General features: G+C 42.6%; 1 protein-coding gene across 2 annotated transcripts in view; it reads left to right on the top strand.

Moving 5' to 3' along the window:
- SLC9A7 (solute carrier family 9 member A7) overlaps nucleotides 1-22,180 on the top strand; it is a 125,216-nt gene that overhangs the window by 58,661 nt on the left and 44,375 nt on the right. For both annotated transcript variants that reach the window (XM_048859391.2, XM_048859382.2), the window contains exons 2-10: nucleotides 5,100-5,299; nucleotides 6,477-6,554; nucleotides 7,292-7,368; nucleotides 9,410-9,522; nucleotides 10,947-11,052; nucleotides 13,400-13,541; nucleotides 19,660-19,765; nucleotides 20,802-20,890; nucleotides 20,983-21,096. In XM_048859391.2, coding sequence (XP_048715348.1) covers nucleotides 5,100-5,299; nucleotides 6,477-6,554; nucleotides 7,292-7,368; nucleotides 9,410-9,522; nucleotides 10,947-11,052; nucleotides 13,400-13,541; nucleotides 19,660-19,765; nucleotides 20,802-20,890; nucleotides 20,983-21,096 — 1,025 coding nt within the window. The remainder of the gene's footprint in view (nucleotides 1-5,099; nucleotides 5,300-6,476; nucleotides 6,555-7,291; nucleotides 7,369-9,409; nucleotides 9,523-10,946; nucleotides 11,053-13,399; nucleotides 13,542-19,659; nucleotides 19,766-20,801; nucleotides 20,891-20,982; nucleotides 21,097-22,180) is intronic.

Here is a 22,180-nt window from a genome sequence, read left to right as displayed (position 1 = left end):
GTTTGCAAGACAAGATCAGATTCCCCCCCCCCCGCCCCTCTCTTTTAGCTGGTCTGTTATACCCCCAGTAGATTAACCACTTGTACTAATAATTTTGATGTGGCTAGCCATAGATATTGTGAAATGATAGGAGAAGCCCTATGCAAGTCCCTTCCTCCATTTATGCCTGTTTCCATGTACTTATGACACTCTCCTCAATCTGTGCCCTGTCTGTCTGCATTCTCCCTCTGTAATGCTGTGTTGCTTCTGATGACCACCCACCCCTTCAGGTAATGGAAACCCAGAGATAAGAAATGAAGAATTTTATAAGCAGGGGTGGACATTTGGAGAACTTGGTTTCTGATGTTGCGTACTGTCGCCAGACTCTGTGCTCAGTGAGGAGGGTGGGTCCAGACATGGCTACGTTGTGTGAATCCCCATTCAGCTGCAGCTAAGCACTGATGTTACATCAGTACAGAATAAATACATACATGTTTTAGGGTACTTTCCAGATGGCTGCTTTGATTATTGCTTTGAATTTTTTATTTATATCTATATAATGATTACACAAAGTATGTTTAATTTTTAAAAGATACAGATTAGTTATAAATATATCTCACCTAAAACTTTTAAATGAACTGCTTTAGTTTTGATTACAGAAAAAGAGTAGATTGGATCCAATTCTATAATAAGATTATGTACAACACTACAATAGGACTGACTAATACAATAGCAAGGGGGATTTCCAACTTTTATGTGTAAAGAATTAAGCAGATGATGGTAGTTTCCAGGTCTAGCTAAAAGAGGGAAACTTCACCTCCACATCTCCAACAAAAATCAAATACAAACAGTCTTCCAAGTTGAAGTCTTAGTCTAGCTGTAGCCACAGTCCTCTTCTTTGCTGGAGGTTTTCTCCTTCCATTACCTGTATAAAATTGTGTCTATTAAATTTTAGTAAACAATAAGTGAGACTGCAGTTCATTTCAGCTATCTTGATCTAAAACAATTATTTATCCAGGTTAAAAATCTTCCTCTCAGAAAATGAAATAAAACAACACATTCCATCAACAGAGTTTTCTACAAGTGTGAGGAGAGACAACTGTGCAAACTATGAGAATTTGCACCATTAAGCTTGGCCAAATTTCCCTTGCCTGAACTGTTGTATAGGGTGCTGTATGTTGACTAACTGTAGCCATCTGCCCCACATTTCTCTTGTGTCCTCTGTGTAGTTTGTAAAATGCTTTGGGATCATTGGGGATTAAAAGTTCAATATAAATGTGAAATTTAATTACCTGAATGTTTGGTACTGATAAGAAATCAGTCTCATGAATTTTTGAGACTCTTTGGGATTTTTCAGTAACAGTTAATTGCTGCTAGGTAATAAAAACAGTTTGCTTTGCTTGTACGATGGCAATTTTTCAATATAAATTCTTCTCTTCTGGATGCCAGGCAAAAGAAGCCTGGGAAATACAATTAACAAGCTCTATCAATGCCTTTCAGTTTCTCAGTTGCCAGCACTTTCTGTTGATTATAAAAACAGTGGGATGTGAGGCTGACTGCTCTAATGCTGTCCGTACAGGCATTTGAGACTTATTCCAGTGATCTGGTATGCTATCTGTTCCTAAATGAAATCTGGCATTTCTGCTATGAGTTTAAGAGGAAATGTTCTTTTCTTTTTGACCTTTGGAAAGATTGATGCCATAAAAATAAAAAGCTTCTCTGTTATCTCATCCTTCCTTTGGCTGTTGTTTTTTATTTACTTCAGTTGGCTACAGTCTAGGGGAAACAAGCTTCTGTGGGGAAGGGAGGATCAGGCCCACAGTGAGCAAAGGTGACCTGAGGTTGCCATTCAGTTTCTTACTACTTCTGACATAAGCACCCGGAACAGTGGCTAGACACAATGATATTAGAAATAACCACCTTGACCAAAGGCTTGGCAATTTGTTCATTTTCCCGTGACAAGAGTAGTGGTGACTTTATATTTTTAGCTTGGTTTTGCTGACTCCAGTTCATACTGAGGTCGTTCCTGTGGATTCTCAGTGCTGGATTAAAATCTCGTTCTTTTGGAGCATAATAATGGATAAGGACTGAGCACAATCACAATCCCATTCTGTGCTTATCCAACTTTCTTGCATGAGCCTTCCCTTAAACTATATTTTGAGAGGGTACAAATCATTCATTCCTGCTTTGTACTATTCTATATCTTTCCCTAGTAATAGTTTTTGTTTTCTGCGGGCTAGCTGAGCAATTCGTCTTCCTCTAAAGCTTTAGAGCAGTTTTCACGTATCGTATGAGCAATGCACCATCTTACTGTGTTTATTTTCACCTTTGTGAAAGATGGAGACCTGTTCTTAACTGAAATGGAAATCCTTTGCAGCAAATGGCTTCGCTGAAATGCAGCTGGCTCCTGGTGCATATTGTCTGGATGATTGGTTGCTAAATTTGCAATGCACTGAACGTCTCCCTCTTTCTCTCTCTGATGTTGGTTGCAGAATTATAGCAGTGATGCTTTCATGTTACTCTATAAGTGAAATACTGTGGCAAAATAGATATATTTGTTTCAATTAAATAACTTGCAAACTATTTTAAAACTGGTATTTGTTAGCATTGGTATCTCTGTGGGATGTTGCCAATGTACAGTGGTTTATTTTCTGTATTTTACAATTATATGGCTTTCAGCACAATTCTGAATGATAATTCCCCATGATAGAGGAGTACATAGAAAGAAATAGGAACAGTTTCAATTTCACTTTTTAAATTTTGCTATTCAGTTAAATTGAAACCAGCATAGAATCATAGAATCATAGAATATCAGGGTTGGAAGGGACCCCAGAAGGTCATCTAGTCCAACCCCCTGCTCGAAGCAGGACCAATTCCCAGTTAAATCATCCCAGCCAGGGCTTTGTCAAGCCTGACCTTAAAAACCTCTAAGGAAGGAGCTTCTACCACCTCCCTAGGTAACGCATTCCAGTGTTTCACCACCCTCTTAGTGAAAAAGTTTTTCCTAATATCCAATCTAAACCTCCCCCACTGCAACTTGAGACCATTACTCCTCGTTCTGTCATCTGCTACCATTGAGAACAGTCTAGAGCCATCCTCTTTGGAACCCCCTTTCAGGTAGTTGAAAGCAGCTATCAAATCCCCCCTCATTCTTCTCTTCTGCAGGCTAAACAATCCCAGCTCCCTCAGCCTCTCCTCATAAGTCATGTGTTCCAGACCCCTAATCATTTTTGTTGCCCTTCGCTGGACTCTCTCCAATTTATCCACATCCTTCTTGTAGTGTGGGGCCCAAAACTGGACACAGTACTCCAGATGAGGCCTCACCAATGTCGAATAGAGGGGAACGATCACGTCCCTCGATCTGCTCGCTATGCCCCTACTTATACATCCCAAAATGCCATTGGCCTTCTTGGCAACAAGGGCACACTGCTGACTCATATCCAGCTTCTCGTCCACTGTCACCCCTAGGTCCTTTTCCGCAGAACTGCTGCCTAGCCATTCGGTCCCTAGTCTGTAGCTGTGCATTGGGTTCTTCCGTCCTAAGTGCAGGACCCTGCACTTATCCTTATTGAACCTCATCAGATTTCTTTTGGCCCAATCCTCCAATTTGTCTAGGTCCTTCTGTATCCTATCCCTCCCCTCCAGCGTATCTACCACTCCTCCCAGTTTAGTATCATCCGCAAACTTGCTGAGGGTGCAATCCACACCATCCTCCAGATCATTTATGAAGATATTGAACAAAACCGGCCCGAGGACCGACCCTTGGGGCACTCCACTTGATACCGGCTGCCAACTAGACATGGAGCCATTGATCACTACCCGTTGAGCCCGACAATCTAGCCAGCTTTCTACCCACCTTATAGTGCATTCATCCAGCCCATACTTCCTTAACTTGCTGACAAGAATACTGTGGGAGACCGTGTCAAAAGCTTTGCTAAAGTCAAGAAACAATACATCCACTGCTTTCCCTTCATCCACAGAACCAGTAATCTCATCATAAAAGGCGATTAGATTAGTCAGGCATGACCTTCCCTTGGTGAATCCATGCTGGCTGTTCCTGATCACTTTCCTCTCATGCAAGTGCTTCAGGATTGATTCTTTGAGGACCTGCTCCATGATTTTTCCAGGGACTGAGGTGAGGCTGACTGGCCTGTAGTTCCCAGGATCCTCCTTCTTCCCTTTTTTAAAGATTGGCACTACATTAGCCTTTTTCCAGTCATCCGGGACTTCCCCGGTTCGCCACGAGTTTTCAAAGATAATGGCCAATGGCTCTGCAATCACAGCCGCCAATTCCTTCAGCACTCTCGGATGCAGCTCGTCTGGCCCCATGGACTTGTGCACGTCCAGCTTTTCTAAATAGTCCCTAACCACCTCTATCTCCACAGAGGGCTGGCCATCTCTTCCCCATTTTGTGATGCCCAGCACAGCAGTCTGGGAGCTGACCTTGTTAGTGAAAACAGAGGCAAAAAAAGCATTGAGTACATTAGCTTTTTCCACATCCTCTGTCACTAGGTTGCCTCCCTCATTCAGTAAGGGGCCCACACTTTCCTTGGCTTTCTTCTTGTTGCCAACATACCTGAAGAAACCCTTCTTGTTACTCTTAACATCTCTGGCTAGCTGCAGCTCCAGTTGCGATTTGGCCCTCCTGATATCATTCCTACATGCCCGAGCAATATTTTTATACTCTTCCCTGGTCATATGTCCAAACTTCCACTTCTTGTAAGCTTCTTTTTTATGTTTAAGATCCGCTAGGATTTCACCATTAAGCCAAGCTGGTCGCCTGCCATATTTACTATTCTTTTGACTCATTGGGATGGTTTGTCCCTGTAACCTCAACAGGGATTCCTTGAAATACAGCCAGCTCTCCTGGACTCCTTTCCCCTTCAAGTTAGTCCCCCAGGGGATCCTGGCCATCCGTTCCCTGAGGATGGTACCATCTTTAATCCTGACCTGCTTTGAGCATCCCTAATTTAGAAACATCAGTAAGTTGGTCACTACAAATATGTACATGGTATGTTCCCTTCCACGTATTGTGCACTGAGTGATACTTGAATCTAGAAACTCTCCGCTTATGCCAAATTCATGTAATTACAGACTCTTAAAAACATTCTGTCTTTCAGGACTCATTGTTGGGGTGATCTTGAGATATGGTTCTCCCTCCAGCAATGGCCATGACAAGCCATTCAGCTGCTCGCAGGAGGACAGACCATTTACAACGCTGTTGGTCAATGTCAGTGGAAAGTTTTTTGAGTACACCCTTAAAGGAGAAATAAGCCCTGGAAAAATACACAACGTGGAACAGAATGACATGTTGCGAAAGGTAAGGATAGTTGAGTTTTTGTGAATAACTATTGACCTATTTTGTGAATGACTGCTTTCCTGACATTTCCTGTTTCACGCTGCTCTTTTTACCCACACTTCCCTTCTCCTCCAAACTGAGTGTATGGTATGATATTAAGTACTGTATTTCCAGATGTAATAGAACTAAATTATTTAAACTCATTCAAAAGTGTCCTCTGCATAGCATTCATTGGCAAAATTGTATGTTCTTTGTATCCTAGTGTTCACATGTCCTTTCATAACAGTTCAAGAATTAATGTATGCTCAGTATAACCAAAGCCATTTCTGTATAATTAGCTAACATTTATGGATCCACGTCAAGACGCTAATTGCTACTGAGTTCCAACTCAGTCCTATAGTACAGGGACTTTTCTACACTTAGCATCTTTGATTTTTCTTCTCTATTTTTTTTAGTTCAGTTATGTTCAAGGAAAAACTAGTTTCATTTCTCCCCCCCTTCCATCAAATGTAAAATACCTGAAACTGGGAGTCTATATATGAACCCTAAGTTAGACACAACAGTTTTCTAGTAGTACTGATCACTGACTTTTCACAATCGCTGGTGTATCTTCCGTTTTAAATTCTTTTGCTGTCTTGAACAATTTGGCCTGGCGTTCATTGGGTCTTGACACTTACAACTGAAGAAAATATCTGTGTGTGTGTGTGTGTGTGTGTGTGTGTGTGCGCGCGCACATGCCTGTGGTTTAGGTGACTTACTCATATGGTAATTATATGCAAAAGATGTGGTGTTTTTTAAGTGTAAATGGTGTTGGCACTACAAATAAGAACCAGAAATCTGCACAAACATCCTGGTTGACACCATGATAAGGGGCTTTATCCAGCACCTTCTGAATCTAAATTTGTGTTTCTGGCTCATTTAAGGAGGGGACTACCAGTTGGGACTGTTAAGCTCTAGAAGAACCCTGAATATGTTGTCATACCAAAGTTCTCCAAATACAGTGGTCTCTATTAAAATCTTCATTTCTTTGCCTTTGCACGTATATAATGTTATTTCATGGATAGTAAAGAAAATACCTAGCAAATTGTTTAACATTTACTACTTCCAAAGGTAAAATTGTAAGGATTTTATTGGCAACTGCTGTCTGTGTACTCTGTTCTTTTTTTGGTTTTAAATGGACTTTTACATTTTTTTAAAGGTAACATTTGACCCAGAAGTTTTCTTCAACATTCTGTTGCCTCCTATTATTTTCCATGCTGGGTACAGCTTGAAGAAGGTAAGTGTAAGCACTATCTGAGAATGTAACCATGACACTTTCAGCCTAATGCTGAATCACTAACAGCTAGAGTACAATCTCCATTAGTGCCACAGTCCTGAGCACAAGTGTCTCTTCTGTGGTGCCTCTTGCAAAGCTAGACAGTCTCGTCCATTGTTTCTAAACAGTTGGCTAGTTTTAAGAGAAAGTATATTATTTTACCATCCAATATATAGACTGCTGTATTAGTTATGTGTTGTCTTACATTATTTACCCCTGAACATTGCTATTGAATAAGCAAGATAAACAATATATCCCTGTGAATTGTCTGGTTTTCCTCTGCATTTTATGCATTCAGTGAGTTACTTTTAGAGAGATGGGCCCAAACCTAAACTGTGATCTGAACACCTCTGAATATTGGAGGATGGAAATTCAGGACTACACTTTGACTTAGGGCCATCACTTACAGTTACTTTCCTTTTAAAGTCTTGGCCCTCTGTTAAATTAGTCACACAAGCATCTGGTTATAAAGCTGTGTCTCAACAAGCCCCACATAAGATTTTAAACATGATTCGGGGGGACTTGTATTAAATTTGTTTAAAAATTACAGAAGATTTACATAGTAAGATTGAAAATATTATTTCCTCCCAGAGTGGAAGGCTGTTTCGTTATATTGCTGTAGGGCTGTGCTATACATTTTGTTGATGTCTGAGTTTTCACATAGCTGAGCTTTAATATAATTTTTTTTTCTCATACAGAGGCACTTTTTCAGGAATCTGGGGTCTATTCTGGCTTATGCCTTTTTAGGAACTGCAGTCTCTTGTTTTATTATCGGGTGAGTGAGCTTTGTGAGATTGTGCAACTTTTATGTGCTAGTTTTAAGTTAATGAAATAAATGCCATAGCTCCCTGAACTTCGGATTTCTAGTGATTAGAATAGTGACTGTAAATTTTCAATTAGGGTTTTATTAGTGTGTCCTTTTGGCAAAATTCAGCCTCTAAAATGAAGCTGGAATTTGGTTGACTTCAAATAGGGTTTTGCTTTCTTACAGAGCTGCCGGAAACAGACCACGAAGTTTGTCCAAACAATTCAGTTCCGTGGTGGTCACTGCTATTTTCCAACCCTACAGTCCTAGAGATCCAAGTTTCTGTTGGTTCAATTAATCAGTTATGAAAACAAAACTTTACAAAATACTTGATTCTACATGAATTGGCCTCTATTTCTAATGAAGATACATTCATCCAGAGAATAGAGGCAACTGCTAACCAAGAGTCTTGACTCAGCTTTTAGAAGCATCCTCTTTCACCTACTTAAAAATAAGACACACAAGCAAAATGGTTTTGATTGTGAATGCTTATTCTGTTAACAATGTTGCATCTTTTCAGCATGTGGACTTTTATAAGAGCTTTAATGTGTGTATATATACTCAGTAGCTGCTTTATTGCATTTGCTATCTTGAGGGAATTTCACTGCAGAGGAAAAAATAATTTAATAGCTGTTACAGTGCAAAGTTCCTTCCTTAAGTACTACACAATTCATTGGGGGAAATTGTTGGATTGTGTGTTTTAATCATGAGGACAGACTATATTTCTGACTTCCTAGGTACTAAATGACCTGTGTTGGGTAATACCACACTCTGGACTCAGATGATGAGGAAACATCTGTTGAGAGATTAGAGTTCCACTCTCACTGTTCGATACTGAGCTCTGGGCCTGGGCTTCACTAGAAAATTAAGTCAGTTTAATTACGTCAGTCAGTTGGGTGTGAAAAATCCATACCCCTGAGAGGCGTTGTGAAGCTGACCTGAGTACCCATGTGGACAGCGCTAGATCGATGGAAGAATTCTTCCATGGACCTAGTTACTGCTACTCAAGGATGTGTACTACCTAGGCCAGTGGTTTTCAAACTGCGGGTTGCGACCCAGAACTGGGTTGCGGAATGTAAAGCACTGGTCACAGCAGCTCTGGTCAGCACTGCCGACCAGGCTGTTAAAAGTCCCGTGGGTGGTGCTGCCCAGCTAAGGCAGGCTGGTTCCTACCTGTTCCAACACCTCGCTATGCCCTGGAAGCAGCCAGCAGCAGGTCTGGCTTCCAGGCTGGGGTGCCATGGGGCTCCGCGCGCTGCCTGAGCACTGGCTCTGCACTCTCGTTGGCTGCTTCCCGGCCAATGGGAGCTGGGTAGGGGGGCAGTGTCTGTGGGCGAGAGCCACACAGAGCTGCTTGTGCACATCTGCCTGGGAGCTGGACCTGTTGCTGGCTGCTTCTGGGGCACAGCGTGGTCCACAGTGCCAGAACAGGCAGAAAGCCTGCCTTAGCACCCCCTCTGCGCCGCTGACCAGGAGCTGCTGGAGGTAAGCCTTTGCCCCAATCTCCTGCCCCGGCCCTGAACCTTCCCCAAACCTGGAGCCCCTTCCTGCACTCCAAACCCCTCATCCCCAGCCCCACCCCAGAGCCTGCACCCCTCGCCCAGAGCCCCCTCCCACACCCTGAACCCCTCATTCCTGGCCCCACCCTGCAGCCCTCACCCCAGCACCCCAACCCTCTGCCCCAGCCCTGAGCCCCTCCCACACCCCTCTGCCCCAGCTCCCGTGGTTTGTGGGCATCAACAATTTTCTTCAACTCGGTCGCCAGAAAAAAAAGTTTGAAAACCACTGACTTAGGCCAATGGGAGAACCCCTCCCATCAGTGTAGGCACTACCTATGCCAAAGCTGTAACATTACAAGTGTAGATAATCCCCCCCCACACACACACACTTAGTGAGGCAAGGCCTACCTGAGCAGTGATGAGATGATTTTATCTTTCCTATACTCTTCAGAGCCTCACAAAGGAGACCCTCCCTGTTTTGATAAACACTGCTTTATCTTCTTTTACTGCAGGAATCTCATGTATGGTGTTGTAAAACTAATGAAGTTGGTGGGACAACTCTCTGATAAATTTTACTATACAGACTGTCTCCTCTTCGGAGCGGTCATATCTGCTACTGATCCAGGTACTGCAGTTACTTAAATTATTCCATTGATAACACATTTTTGAGTATGTATAGCTGATCATTCTAATTTATTTTTCTTTTCAGTTACATTACAATGGTAACTGTGTGTATGTACTGTATGATGTGTATATATTGGGCATCAGGAAAGTTGGTATCTGGCAAAGACTGTGCTAGTATCTGGCTAGACAACACGTTTAGAAACAAAATGTACTGATATGTTTTCCTTAATAGAGTTTTCCTTTCATGAATATAAACTTTAATTCAGTTGAATGAATGTAATCTTTTCATTTTCTGGAGAGCCTGGCTATCCCTTTATAGATTCACTGCTTGAAATATAGTATTACTTTTTATAAAATAGGCACAACCTTTTTTGAAAATTTAAGGTTTTTTTTTATTTTAATATATTTTAGTATTTCAAGTATAAGGACACTTTTTTGTTTATAGCCAACTGTTTAACCTTTTTTGAGATGGTGTCTTCAAATTTCAGTGCTACAGACCCATTAAAGTTGTCTAAGTTTTGGAAACCAACATCTCTGGAGAACTGTTGTGCGTGCGTGTGTCTGTCTGTCTGTCTGAAGTACAAAGCAGGAACTATATTTTAAAACACACTTTTTTTACATATTCAATATCTGTTTTTGTGAAAATGGGAAGTGGAAGCCAGCAGTTAAGATGGACTGCTGGTAGTTGGATTCACTTCTGCTTCCTTTTACATGGAAACTGGCATATGATGCATGAAAATAAGATACACATGGGGTGAGTCTCCAGAACCTTCTTCCTCAATATCAGACTGAAGGTATTGTTCAAAAGGATTGCTTTGAATAATTACTAGTCTTGTCTGGTCCTTCTCAATTTCTGTTTGCAAATATGTTTATAACATAGAGTGTACTTTTTGGACAAGGTACTTACGAATGGTTTTATGTTTTTTGTTCTTCGTGGTGGTTTTTTTTGTTTGTTTTTGTTTTTTTGAAAACTGAAATACTAAAGATTTGTGTGAAAAAGCTGTAAAAGCCTTCTGTTGTTTGTTACCAGTCCACAACTTTTTTCTGGCTATTTGACTGTGGAACTTGGACGTATTGTTTAAAAAATAGTAGGATTCTGGCAGAGTGGAACTCTTGCCTATTTATGTCCAATGGTTTGGAGGACTTCTTAGAGAAATTTCTTGTGTGTGAGAGAGACAGTGAGTGAGCCAGACCTATTTTGGAACAAGTGTGCCCTAAAATGGTCATTCCTCCTCCAACAGGCAATTTACCTGTACAGCATGACTCTTAATTAAATATGACTAAAGTCTTTCCCGTTTTGGTTTGAAGTTGTTCCACAGTCTATGGTTTCTGCTTCTTTAGGCAAATTGGAAAATGTCTGCTCCTTCCAGCTCACAAGCACTCACAATAAACTAATGCACATGTTCCTTCTTATTATTTTTGTAGTTACCGTGCTGGCAATATTTAATGAACTACATGCTGATGTCGATCTCTATGCCCTTCTGTTTGGAGAGAGTGTTTTAAATGATGCTGTTGCCATTGTATTGTCTTCGTAAGTAACAATTCAGGCTTCCGCTATGTGAAATTTTCTATTTCTTGTTGTGATTTAGGTGGTAGCTGTAAATCATATAATTTTTCTAAAATCTTAATCTCCACATTTCTTTTTCTAAATGGATTCTGCCTTGTGAACTGAATTGATAAACGTTTTTGTCTATGCTACACAAGTGTGTAATTAGGGTGATCAGATAGCAAGTGTAAAAAATCGGGATGGGCATGGGAGGTAATAGGGGCCTATATAAGAAAAAGCCCCCAAAATTGGAACTGTCCCTATAAAATCAGGATATCTGGTCACCCTATGTGTAATGAATCAGGCAGAAGAGACTCACAGACTATTAGGGTTGGAAGAGACCTCAGGAGGTCATCTAGTCAAAACCCCTGCTCAAAGCAGGACCAACACCAACTAAATCATCCCAGCCAGGATTTTGTGAAGCTGGGCCTTAAAAACCTCTAAGGATGGAGATTCCACCACCTCCCTAGGCAACCCATTCCAGTGCTTCACCACCCTCCTAGTGAAATAGTTTCCTAATATCCAACGTAGTCCTCCCACACGCTAACTTGAGAACATTGCTTCTTGTTCTGTCATCTGCCACCACTGAGAACAGCTAAGCTCCATTCTCTTTGAAAGCCCCCTTCAGGTAGTTGAAGGCGGCTATCAAATCCCCCCTCACTCTTCTCTTCTGCAGACTAAATAAGCTCAATTCCCTCAGCCTCTCCTCATAAGTCATGTGCCCCAGCCCCCTAATCATTTTCGTTGCCCTCTGCTGGACTCTCTCCAATTTGTCCACATCTCTTCTACAGTGGGGGAACCAAAACTGGACCCAGTACTCCAGGTGTGGCCTCACCAGTGCTGAATAGAGGGGAATAATCACTTCCCTCGATCTGCTGGCAGTGCTCCTACTAATACAGCCCAATATGCCGTTGACCTTCTTGGCAACAAGGCACACTGCTGACTCATGTCCAGCTTCTCGTCCACTGTAACCCCCTGGTCCTTTTTTGCAGAACTGCTGCTTAGCCAGTTGGTCCCCAGCCTGTAGCGGTGCATGGGATTCTTCCTTCTCAAGTGCAGGTCTCTGCACTTGTCCTTGTTGAACCTCATCAGATTTCTTTTGGCCCAATCCTCCAATTTGTCTAGGTCACTCTGGACCCTATCCCTACCCTCCAGCATATCTACCTCTCCCCCCAGCTTAGTGTCATCTGTGAAATTGCTGGCGGTACAATTCATCCCATCATCCAGGACATTAATAAAGATGTTGAAAAAAACCAGCCCCAGGACTGACCCATGGGGCACTCTGCTTGATACTGGCTGCCAACTAGACATCGAGCCGTTGGTCACTACCCGTTGAGCCCAACATCTAGCCAGCTTTCTATCCACCTTGTAGTCCATTCATATAATCCATACTTCTTTAATTTGCTGGCAAGAATACTGTGGGAGACCGTATCAAAAGCTTTGCTAAAGTCAAGATATATTGCATCCACCGCTTTCCCCATATCCACAGAGCCAGTTATCTCATCATAGAAGGCAATCAGTTTGGTCAGGCATGACTTGCCCTTGGTGAATCCATGTTGACTGTTCCTGATCACCTTTCTCTCCTCCAAGTGCTTCAAAATAGATTCCTTGAGGACCTGCTCCATGATTTTTCCAGGGCTGACGTGAGGCTGACCAGTCTTTAGTTCCCCAGGTTCTCATTCTTCCCTTTTTTTTAAATATGGGCACTATATTTGCCTTTTTCCAATCATCCGGGACCTCTCTCAGTCACTACGAATTTTCAAAGATAATGGCAATGGCTCTGCAATCACATCAGCCAACTTCCTCAGCACCCTTGGATGCATTAGATCTGGACCCATGGACTTGTGCATGTCCAGCTTTTCTAAATAGTCCTTAACCAGCTCTTTCATCGCTGCGGGCTGCTCACCTCCTCCTTATACTGTGTTGTCCAGTGCAGCAGTCTGGGAGCTGACCTTGTCTGTGAAGACTGAGGCAAAAAAAGCATTGAGTACTTCAGCTTTTTCCACATCACCTGTCGCTAGGTTGCCTCTCCCATTCGGTAAGGGTCCCACACCTTCCCTGACCATCTTATTGATTACATACCCTGTAGCCCTTCTTGTTACCCTCATATCCCTTGCTAGCTGCAACTCCAGTCGTGCCTTGGCCTTCCTGATTACACACCCAAGAAGGAGCTCCTGGCTGGCTGCTGGGATTCAACCAGCATTGGCATTTAGAATCTGAATCTAGCAGAATATAATATTCCTTTGCTTAATGATCTGGCATAAAAGATTTTGTTGCCATCACTAACTCCTCCATTGTCATCTGACTCTTTTTCTTTTTTTCCCCTCCCTAGATCCATAGTTGCCTACCAGCCAACAGGTGAAAACACCCATGCGTTTGATGCCGCAGCATTTTTCAAATCAGTTGGAGTTTTCCTTGGAATATTCAGTGGCTCTTTCATGATGGGAGCAGTGACAGGGGTTGTGACAGCTCTGATATCCTTTCTTGTGTTTAACTCTTCCAAAGTGCAGGTGTGTTAGCATTAAACATTAAGCCCTGATCCTGATGAGGACTCCAGCAGGTTTCAATCATTATTAGTCAACACATTACTGAACACAACTTGCCATAGTCTACATTGACAGACTCTAAAATTGTGTTCAGTATCATGTCATCTTAGGCCTTGTCTCTGCTAGGAAGGGTTTGCTGATGTAGCTATAATAGCAAAACAGGTGGAGACACAGCTTATACTGGCAAAAGAACTCTTGCTCGTGTAGGTTATACCAGTTTCCCCAAACATAATAAGCTATGTTTTTGCAAAAGGACATTATTATTGATATAACTGCATCTATATTGGGACTTTTGCTAGCATAGCTGTGTGGATCTCGAGGGTAATTTTTTTTTTTATTCATACTCCTAACCTATATAGCTTTGCCAGCAAAATTTTTAAGTGTAGATCAGGCCTTAGTCACCCATACAGCAAGGGGAATAGCTGTATAACCACCTGTGAGGGGGTGTACCAGACCCTTTGAGGCCCTCTGGAGGGCCCTGTAGTCTTACCACATCCCACCCCAGAAAAAGGTAGTAGAGTGGAGTTCTCCATGTGGCCTAGAGAGGCTTCTGGGGATGCAGCCAATCAGGGCTCAGCAGGTTAGTATAAAAGGAGCTGGAGGGCCAGAGTGAGTTCAGTTCCTTGCTGGAGGTGGAGGAGAATGGATGGTGTGCCTGGCTGGCTGATGAAGCTACAGGACCTCAGACAGAGCAGTGCTAGCAGAGACCTGGGGGAGGAAGGAAGAGCTCCTGGCTGGCTGCTGGGATTCAACCAGGACAAGGCCCTGAGGTAAGGGTGAAGAATGTGCTGGGCCTGCGGGGGAGTGGCCCAGGAAATCATAGCAGTAACTCAGTGTACATAAAGGGACAGAGTGGATGGCTGCTATTATAGGGTCCCTGGGCTGGGACCCAGAGTAGTGGGTGGGCCTGGGTCTCCCCTGTTGGCCACTGGGGAAGTGACCTGGACTTTGATACACCTCAGAAGGGGAACTGAACCCTTTTAGTAGCCCAGGAGGAGAGCTGGGGACAGAAAGGCCTAGAGAGGACGTGGATATTGCCTTCAGGGAAATCGCCTTGGGGTACAGCTCGGTACCAGGGTCAAGGCCATTTAAAGACTACAGGACTAATTAAGGGCCTTAGCCCAAGGAGGGCTACAGGGAGAGAAAGGGCTTGCATATGCACTCTGCCAAGGGGAAGCTCCTGAGAGGCCTGCCACCCCTCTATACCACCTTCATACTGGTATAACTCTTTCCATACTAAGGATTTTACTGGTATAAAAATATCGGTAAAAATCACACACCTCTAAGTGACATAGCTACACTAGTGAGACTTACATATAGATTATAATTGTAGTGGAAATGTACCCTTAAAGAAGCAGTTTTAACACTTGGAAGGCAACTTGGTGGTTCATATTCACTATTCCAGTGCCTTAACCACTGAGCCATTAATAACCCTTTCAGACACTATTGGGCTCTTGCTATGGGCCTTATGTTTAATCTTTCTACAGGAGTCTCATCTCAGATGTTGTTCAAATAAAACTCAATTCTATCTTTATCGGTATTGATATAATATGACACACTTCATGTGAATTTTTTCCATTCTTTTCAAGCCTATGTCCCAATTCTACTATTGGATCTGCAGTGGAGTGCTGTACACAGGTACAATGATCAGTCTCTGTGGATCTGCTTGCAGGACTGAGGCATTGGGCCTAAAGCTTGACTGGAGTAAGAGATCATGATGCTTCATCAAATTCACAGCCTTTTCTTCTAGATATGCTGGTGTACTTTTATTCAAACACAGTCTGTCTGTCTTTGATGCATGTGTGCATCAGAAAACTGACCTCAAAGGAGTGGAAGGTGATAAATATTTTTTTAATCATAAATCCACGACATTTCATTTTGGACAACGTTTCCCCCAGTGTGTGTCTCATTACATGTTCCCATTGCCCAGGCTATCTGACTGCTCTCCCTGCCCCCACCCTGCCCATGTCCTGCATAATGAAAATGCTTAAGGCATTAAGAGAGAAAAGGTGCTATGGTACCTTTTTACAGTCTGAATTTTTAGACTTCTCAGGTCGGAGTGACCATTAACATGATAATACCAGAGGTGGGCAAACTACGGGCCACATCCAGCCCACGGGACCTTCCTGCCCAGCCCCTGAGCTCCTGGCCCCAGAGGCTAGCCCCGGCCCCTCCCCTGCTGTTCCTCCTCCCCCACAGCCTCAGCTCACTGTGCTGCCGGCGCAATGCTCTGGGCAGCGGGGCTGCGAGCTCCTGGGGCAGCACCGCTGCAGAGCCCGGCCTGACCCGGTGCTCTGTGCTGCGCGGTGCATGGCTGGCTCCAGCCGGGCGGTGCGGCTGTAACGCCGCCAGCCACCAGTGTTCCAGGCAGGGCAGTAAGGGGGCAGGGAGCAGGGCTGTTGGATAGAGGGTGGGGGTGTGAATAGGGGTCGGGGTGGTCAGAGGACAGGGAACAGGGGGTTGAATGGGGGCAGTCAGGGGCAGGGGTTCCGGGGTCGGTCAGGGGACAGGGAGTGGGGAGGGACGGATGGGGCAGAGGTCCCGGGGTGGCCGTCAGGGAACAGGGTGGTCGGATGGGGCAGGAGTCCCAGGGGCAGGGCTGTCGGGGGGGTGGGGATAGGGGGTGGGTGTCGGGCCATGCCTGGCTGTTTGGGGAGGTACAGCCTCCCCAATCGGCCCTCCATAAAATTTCTGAAACCCTCAGGCCAAAAAGTTTGCCCGCCCCTGTGTTTAATACAGTGCTCCTCAAACTGGTCTGTGGTCTGCCAATGGTCCATAGGGAGCTGGCTGGTCACATATTGCTGCTACTTCAATTTATATTCAACTACCAAATGTATGTATTAAAATACATAAATAGTTGTAACATGACCCATCCATTTTAGCATTTGCTCTTGCTGACACAGGGATATTATTTGCTGATGAATGGGAGGCAGAGTGGCCAGTCAGGGAATAGAAAGGGAGGTTGTTCACAAGATAACATCTATTAAGAAAAAGCTTGCGACTTTGCTTTAACATACATGCACTGGAATCTTCTGTTAGGGTATGAAACTTTAAACTCTTCCCTTTACAAGTGAGATTCACTTCAAAAGATTTAATCTTATCCAAGTATAATACTGAAAATAAAGATTTTAATTTTGTATAAAAGAACAGTAACACGTTACGGTTAAGTCACACACAAGCTTCATAAATTTCTGCTTCTGACTGATTTTCCCCAGTACTGACACAGCTTTGAGCACTTTGCCTGCCTCTGCACCATTTTGTCATTGAGGGTCGATTAAATAAATAGGGGAAGTTTAGTCATGCATTACCCATTTTTAAAATTGTTTTGATTGTTTCAAATAGTTATGCAAATAACTTGCTTTTGTTCTTTTGTTTTTTGGTAAGATACCCAGGGACTGATAGCTAGTCAGTATTGCCACGCTCAACTACGTGATATTTTTTTTAAAAAATATTGTATGGGTATTGCACATAATATTTCCTTGCAAGTGCAGAGTCTGCCTGCTTGTTGTGCATACAAGCACAGTACGGTGCCCTCTCTACAATATTTTGGGCTTTGGTGAGGGAAGGGAATAATATGAAGAATAAGGTAATAGCCAAAATACCAATCTTATTCTTTGGTGTAATGTCACCATCATTGAATGGCCTTCTTCATCTGAGGTTGGTCTTATCTAACTCTAACTCCAGCCAGATTATGCTGCAGACTCTATCCTTGCCTTTCAATAATAACAATGTAATAACTTTGAGAGATAAAAGTAATGGGACTACTTAATGCTAAAGGGATTTTAATTGAAATACAGTGTTCTCATTCATTTGGCCACCTGTGGTGGTACATGGTTAATCACTTATGGCCCCATCATGATCATGGAATTCTCTGGTAAAGCCCACATGAGAGCAGCAGAGTTTCCAGGGATGACTGCTTCTCTTGTGAGGCAATGGGAGAGGTAGGGAGCATGGTCTCCAAACCTTGTGGCTCTCCAGAGGAAGGAATTGCCGTTCCTCATTAGTGCTCCTCAGCCTCCTTTTCAACCACTGGCCCATGGCTCCTCAGCACGCATGTTGCCATTGTATAATAGTGGTGAAGAGTGGGTATTAACAAGGCCCTGACAAACCCATATAGATGTCAGCTGGAATCTGAGGGGGAGCACGCTGCATACACTCGCTGCATCCTGGTTCTACATTTGCTCACCTGACAGTGGCTCAACCCAATGGTTTCCAGCTGTGAGGAGGGGCTTCTGTGGACACGAGAAAAGAAGAATCCTGCCATAGCCAGAGCAGCCTCTCCCATACCCGTCAGCAAATTAAAGATCTTTTTGCTGCTGCTAGTAGCTCTTTTGTTTCATTCTGCCTCTTAAAGCTCAGAGATGTTTAGGACCCATATTCGTTTTAGATACAATCAACTGTATGAAGTGTCCTGAATGCCTACCAGTGTTTGATGCCAGCACAGAAACTGGAAATTGCCTAAAACATTAATATGAAAGAATGCAACCAGTTTTTTCTATCATAACTATTTTGAGGTCTAGAGCAGGTGCTATTTTAAAGGTAGAATGGAAGTTGAATTCAGAGTAACAGCCGTGTTAGTCTGTATTCGCAAAAAGAAAAGGAGTACTTGTGGCACCTTAGAGACTAACCAATTTATTTGAGCATGAGCTTTCGTGAGCTACAGCTCACTTCATCAGATGCATACCGTGGAAACTGCAGCAGACTTTATGTACACACAGAGATCATGAAACAATACCTCCTCCCACCCCACTGTCCTGCTGGTAATAGCTTATCTAAAGTGATCATTACCAGCAGGAGAGTGAGTTTGTGGGGGGGGGCGCGGAGGGTGAGAAAACCTGGATTTGTGCTGGAAATGGCCCAACTTGATGATCACTTTAGATAAGCTATTACCAGCAGGACAGTGGGGTGGGAGGGGGTATTGTTTCATGGTCTCTGTGTGTATATAATGTCTACTGCAGTTTCCACGGTATGCATCCGATGAAGTGAGCTGTAGCTCACGAAAGCTCATGCTCAAATAAATTGGTTAGTCTCTAAGGTGCCACAAGTACTCCTTTTCTTTTTTCCCATCTTTCAGTAACTCTGTGAGCTTCTCAAACAAATTCCTTTTAGGCTGACATTATCTGGGCTTGCTCTTATGTCAAGGATGAATCTTTGTTTTCCTGAAAGATTGAGTTAAATTGGTTCAGCTGGTTTGTTTCTAAGTTATATGGGCATGAAAAAATACAGCTTCATTGAAGCTGAGATTTTTGTTTGTCTCAAAGGCTACAAAAATAGCCAAGTTTTGAAGAAAAATGATTCCGTAGCTTCAAAGTTATAAAGATGGCATACTGGAGCATATATATCAGAACTCTTCCATTCAGATTTCAAAGATGCCTTGGTAAAAGACAGATGGTCTTCTCTGGCTGGGTGTGCTGTAAACTAAAATGTTTCTGGACTTTTAAAAAAATTAATTTAAAAAAAAACACCCCAGGAAAATCTTTAATTCAGAAACAAGCACTAATTCAGTATCAAATCTGAGAAGTGGAGTACTCAGAATAGAGAGATTTAAAATGGTTACAGCTTCTCACAATGTTAACAAACATATATTGCACATAGGGAGACAATGTAGGCTAGTGCACTACAGCCATCCCCAGATGTAAAATGGGGATAAAGTTATTGACCTCAGTTGTAAAGCATTCTGAGATCTACTGATGCATAGCACTGTGTAAGACTTTGGTAGTAGTAGTAAGCATTTCTAGTCATGTCTGTCTGGTTAAATGTAAAACTTTTTGATATTTGTGTGACTAATGTACTGTATACCAGAAGATGTGCAAGGTGGCCAGGTTACTGTTGCAAAAGAAACCTTAAACTTCCTCATTCTTGAGTGTCTGATATTTCAGCCTTGACATAGATGAGTTGATGCATTTAATGCTGAAATTGTCTTGGTTTTGGATTGACACTTCACACTAATGCAGACAAAAAGGCTTTTTATAAACATTAGGTATGATGGTACTAACATTCAGCCAAAATCACCAGGTGTTTGTTGATCCCTTAACAAAGTGTTTACGTGACCAAGTTTACCAAACTGCATTGCTTCCCCCTGCTGGAGACAGCTCTCTTCTTCCTGATGTCCTGGAGCACTTTCTTGCTAGCGGAAGCTTGTGGGTTTACAGGTGAGATGTTTTGGAGTCAAGCACAGAGAGATCAAACTTCTGTCCATCTCCTTTTTTTTTCACTTACCTTATTAAATCTGTTTTAATAGGACTTCATATAAGATGCATGATTTTGATGCTAAAATGTTTTCACTTTCCTTACTGGTAAAACTACAGTGGAAAACAGCTCCTTGAAGATGTGGGCTTTTCTTATTACCTGTCAAAGTCTATGCATGTTAGAACTTGGCTCTAAGCAAGAAATGTTAATCTTGATTGTTAATTTTGTGTTGACCGCAATACCCACACTGATTACCAAGGGAGCTGGCTTTCTGTTTTTAGTTACTACTTCAGACCCTAGCTCTAAAGCTAAATAATTCTACTTGCACCTTTTGTCATCTCTGTATTACGTAACTTGAGACTCCTTAGCTTCAGATACAGCTTGGTAATGGTTCCTCAAATCCCCAGCTAAACATAATTTGATGTAGTGTTCTGTATATCTTTTCTCTCTTGGACTTAAATCAAGGACAGCTCTCCTCTCCTAATGAATCTTCTCTGAGAAGAAGTCCAGTCTACTGCACTGAGTTTCCTAAACCTAAGTATTGAAGTGATTTCTGCTGTCTGTTACCAGCAGTGTGTCCAAGCCATGCCGCTCATTTATTTTGTTGAAGACCATTTGGAGAGCTCTAAAATTTGAATTTAATAGTCTTAAAGAAGGTTTAAGTCTTAAAGTTTAATAGTCTTAAAGGTTGGTTAACAAAAACATCTTTCAACTTCCCTTTTCTGTGAGGAATAAATCCTCAAGAACTAAAGAACAATGTGTTAAACCACGAGTATAAGCAAAGTGGCAGGGCAAGGGACTGTCTTTTTGTTGTGTGTTGGTACAGCACCTTACACAGTGGGAACCTAGTCCATGACTAGAGCTCCTCGGTGCAATGGTCATACAAATAATAAAGAAGGCAGTCAGGAGAATCAAGTAATTATGTTCATACTGGATTTAAGATGGTAAGCAAAGAACTTCATCATCCAGCTCTGTTTGTGTCTGTGAATCTATTGGCAGGTGTGGTGGCAGTTCTCTTTTGTGGAATTACACAGGCTCATTATACATACAACAATTTGTCAGTCGAGTCAAGGAGCCGAACTAAGCAGGTGAGACCCTATTCTTCACTTGCCAAGTGGTGTAGTGTTGATTTTTTAAGTTTTATTGTGTAATTTTTCCATGTGAATGTTTTTCTCCCCAGCTCTTTGAGGTACTGCACTTCCTTGCTGAAAACTTCATATTTTCGTACATGGGTTTAGCTCTTTTTACTTTCCAGAAACACATATTCAGCCCAATTTTCATCATTGGAGCTTTTGTATCCTTTCTTGCTTTTCATCTAACAAGTTATTTATTTTAGGTACCTGAAAACTTGTCATGCTTTTTTGCCTTCCCTCAGCCACTCGGACATCTCAAAGAGATGATGTGTTTTCCTACAATATGCTGCTGATGCAAAAATCTTTCAAAAACAGCCTTCATCTGCCCTTGCAGAGCTAAGGACCTTATGGCATGCAAGCCCCAGGGTTCTCATGTATCTGAACAGAGCTGTGTATCGTTGGTTTATGTTCCTCAATAGCACATCTGCTGGAGACCACTACACTCCCTGCAGTTATAAGAACAGAACTTAAAGCTTCAAATATTCTGGGTGGAAAAGGTGTTTCAGAATTAAAGGATTATGTTGTCCACTCAAATCAGCGTCGACAAATCAAGGCACTATTTTGCATTAGTTAGGCCATGTCTACACTACACAATTAAGTCAACATATGTTAGGCTGACTTACAGCCACCGCAATAATTAGTGCGTTTTTTCATGTCATGTCCATGCTACCTTAAGAGGGACAGTGCCTCAGCACCAAGCACTAAGCTCCCGGCTCCCAGCATCGCCCAACCTACCAACTGCATCGCCCAACCTACCAACTGCATCGCCCAACCTACATCAGCCTAAGCCTTTCCCGCCTCATTGAGGTGGGTTTACTAGGTCGGCGTAATGGGCAAGTTACAATGACAGGAGGGACACTGTAGTGTGTACGCTTACATAGGTTGACGTAAGCTGCCTTACGTGGACTTACTTTGTAGTGTAGACATGCTCTTAGACACTCCTTTGCATATACCTGGAAAATTGATTAGCTGAGGGTAAATAACAGAGAACCTACCATGCCAGAGTCCAAATAAGAGAGTGCTAACTTTCTGTGAACAGCGATGGCTCAATAAAACAAGATGAAATTAGGGTTCTAGGTTTTTGTGACATTGGGTTTTTAGATAGCCCAGAACACATCTGTCCTTAATCCACCTCTGGTAAAATAGAAAATGGCTCAGTAAAGTTGACCTTCTCCAGGTTTTAAAACACAAGGAAGTATGTTATATTGCCTGACATTTATTTTACTTACAAACACACCCCTATAC

This window comes from Caretta caretta, chromosome 1 (genome assembly GCF_965140235.1).
Source record: "Caretta caretta isolate rCarCar2 chromosome 1, rCarCar1.hap1, whole genome shotgun sequence".
NCBI lineage: Eukaryota > Metazoa > Chordata > Testudines > Cheloniidae > Caretta > Caretta caretta.
Note: the sequence above shows the minus strand (reverse complement) of the source record. Positions and strands in the feature narration are given on the sequence as shown.